Source organism: Protobothrops mucrosquamatus, unplaced genomic scaffold, assembly GCF_001527695.2.
Source record: "Protobothrops mucrosquamatus isolate PMUCROS unplaced genomic scaffold, P.Mucros_1.0 scaffold4336, whole genome shotgun sequence".
Classification (NCBI taxonomy): domain Eukaryota; kingdom Metazoa; phylum Chordata; class Lepidosauria; order Squamata; family Viperidae; genus Protobothrops; species Protobothrops mucrosquamatus.
This window is the reverse complement of record NW_015390250.1, coordinates 19,811-22,744: the sequence shown is the minus strand read 5'-3', so window position 1 is coordinate 22,744 and position 2,934 is coordinate 19,811. Positions and strand designations below refer to the sequence as shown.

Below are 2,934 nucleotides of genomic sequence, written 5' to 3'. Positions count from 1 at the left end.
CGCTTGCTCCTGGGGAGGAAAGCTATGGCAAATCTAGACAGCATACTAAAAAGCAGAGACATCACCCTGCCAACAAAAGTGCGTATAGTCAAGGCCATGGTTTTCCCAGTTGCAATGTATGGCTGTGAAAGTTGGACCATAAGAAAGGCTGAGCGCCAAAGAATTGAGGCCTTTGAACTCTGGTGCTGGAGAAGACTCCCGCAAGTCCCCTGGACTGCCAGGCGATCAAACCAGTCAGTCCTAGAGGAGATCAACCCTGACTGCTCTTTAGAAGGCCAGATCCTGAAGTTGAAACTCAAGTCCTTTGGCCACCTAATGAGAAGGAAGGACTCACTGGAGAAGAGCCTGATGCTGGGAAAGATGGAGGGCAATAGAAGAAGAGGACGACAGAGAATGAGGGGGCTGGATGGAGTCACTGAAGCAGTAGGCGTGAGCTTAAATGGACTCCAGAAGATGGCAGAGGACAGGAAGGCCTGGAGGAACGTTGTCCATGGGGTCGCGATGGGCCGGACATGACTTCGCAACTAACAACAACAAGTTCTATAGAAAAAAAGTGAAGGGAATTTATTTCGCAAGAAGAAATTAATTAAAACAACATCTTTTAATTAGACTAAACAGCTTTTGTTAGCTGAAAAACAATGCCTTTCATATCGTCTCTAAACAGAACAGCTTACATTTAATCCAGGAGTCTCCATTTCAGGTCACTCACCCAAACAGGGATGCTGCACTGCGACAAGCGGGAATCCGAGCTTTTAGCCTGGACGGCATCCATATTTGATTGTGGAAACACGGCTGGCTGGCTGATATTTTCCTGAGCAGAATTCTGAAAGGGACTGCCAGAGTTCATTTCTTGAGACCCACACAGCAGTACCTTCGATCTTGGAAAACTCTGCTCTTGCGTGGCATTTAAAACATACCGCGTGAGGTCAGTTTCTACATCCCCCATGACTAATCTGCTCCTGGTCTCCGTTTCCTTGTTGTTGTTGGATGACGTTGTGGCTAGTTCAACGAAGCAGAGACTTCCTGCCCTTGAGCTAGTGTCCTCTTTTGCCCATTCTGTCCTCTCCTGAGTGCTTTTCCTTGTGCCAGAACTTGGAATCCTCTCGTAAATGGAGGTTTGATCGTCAGCTGGAGTAAGGCTGCAAAAGTTTTCGATGGACGAACAGAAATAACGAGCGTCACCGTCATCTTGCAGATCCTCGCAGGATCCAGTCTCAGGCGAAATAACTACAAGGTCCTCCCCACAGTTCTTGCTTAGCTCAAGGTTTTGTTCAGGCTTGAAACCGAAGGCTCCAGATTTACCAAAACTGTTGTTGTGCAAGGTACTTTCCAGAGATAAGGGTTCAGACAATTCTTTGGCCAACAATTGAACAGCTGAGAAATGGCAAAAAAACAAACAAACAACCAATCCAGTTTTTATATGAAGTTAACTACGGTAAAATTCAGAGCATTACTGCATTTTTAAAAGACTGAAGCAGAGAAGGAGCAATTATTACTCATATTAAAAATAAATTACAGGTAGTCTTCTAGCACAGGGCTTTTCAACCTTTTCACCCATTGTACCACTTTTAGGATATGGCAATATCCAAGTACCACCAGTCGCCTAGCAAGGTGTCAAAAACTTGATGATCCCCCCCCCAAAAAAGGAAAAAAGTGATGAAGTACAGGTAGTCCTCGACTTACAACAGTTCGCTTAGTGATTGTTCGAAATTACAATGGCACTGAAAAAAGTGTCCCCCAAGCCACCGCCGAGCAAGATGCCTGCCTGCCCACCCGTCCGCACTCTTCCTCCTATCCAAGGTTTTCATTGTTGTGAGCATTTCTGTTGAGGATTGGCAGCGGGGGTGGGGTGGGGGGGTGTTTGGTTTTTATCCCCCCCGTCTGCTGGATGGTTGTAGCAGGTTTTGGTCACTTCACATGACCCTGGGACACTGTGACCGTCATAAATATGAATCAGTTGCCAAGCATCTGAATGTAAATCACAAGACCCGGAGAGGCTGCAACATTCCAGCTGATCGGCATTTCTTCTGGGCTCTGCAGAAGCGCCAGGATCAGTGCTGCTTTCCAGCTGATCGGCGCTTCTTCAGGGCTCAGCAGAAGCACCAGGATCAGCGCCGAGCTACAGCTGGAGCCTGGTGCTAATCCTGGCGCTTCCGCTGAGCCCTGACAGCCCTGCAGCTCCAGCCGTCTCTCGCTCAGGCTTGTGCGGTGCTGCCACCGGTTCAGCTCATTCCCCTCCCCTGCTACCACTTTTCTAGGATGGTCGCGTACCACCTGCCAGGTGCCAATGTACCACAGGTGGTACCTGTACCACTGGTTGAAAAGCCTTGTTCTAGCAGGTCAGATCATCTGCTCATCTAAAGCCAGATGGCTGTCTCATTCAAAATCTCAAGCAAAGGCCTTACTAGAACTTTCAAGATCTCACAGACTGACTCTATGGAAAAAAAGATCACACTCTACTACTAAGCTCTAATTCCTCACCAAAAAATGGTTTTTTTTTCTAAGGTCTGGAACCTGATTAACCAAGTCATGATGATTATTTTTCAGCGCCAGATGCAAATGTCATGGAAGCTATGAGATGGGAGCAAAACAATCAACACATCTGGTACCTGGTTTGTTGTCAAATGTTTCTTCTGTCTTGCTTAGCAATATAATATTGTTCTATTGTTTTAAAACGTTTTTAAGATTTTAATTGTGAGCTGCCCAGAGATGTTTATTGAGATGGGGGGGAGGGGGAGAGAGCTGTAGAAATCAAATCAAATCATTAATATATAAGAAATATCTCTGCTGTGTAAAATCTGCTGGGAAAAAATCAATTACTCAATTTCTAAATCAGAGAAGCATGGATCAAACAGAATCTTTGGAACCTAAACTTCAAAGCCGAACAGAAATAGGTCAGCACTTAGTCAAATATCCCTCCTTTTGTTAATAACA

The 2,934-nt window shown here is 45.7% G+C and overlaps 1 protein-coding gene across 1 annotated transcript in view; it reads right to left on the bottom strand.

Annotated features, from left to right (window-relative positions):
• Positions 1 to 2,934, bottom strand: part of LOC107298856 (centrosomal protein of 295 kDa) — a gene marked incomplete at its 5' end in the record, with an annotated part of 31,044 nt that overhangs the window by 8,795 nt on the left and 19,315 nt on the right. Inside the window, one exon of the mRNA XM_015828221.2 lies at positions 710 to 1,374. Within this exon, the coding sequence (XP_015683707.2) occupies positions 710 to 1,374 (665 nt within the window). The remainder of the gene's footprint in view (positions 1 to 709; positions 1,375 to 2,934) is intronic.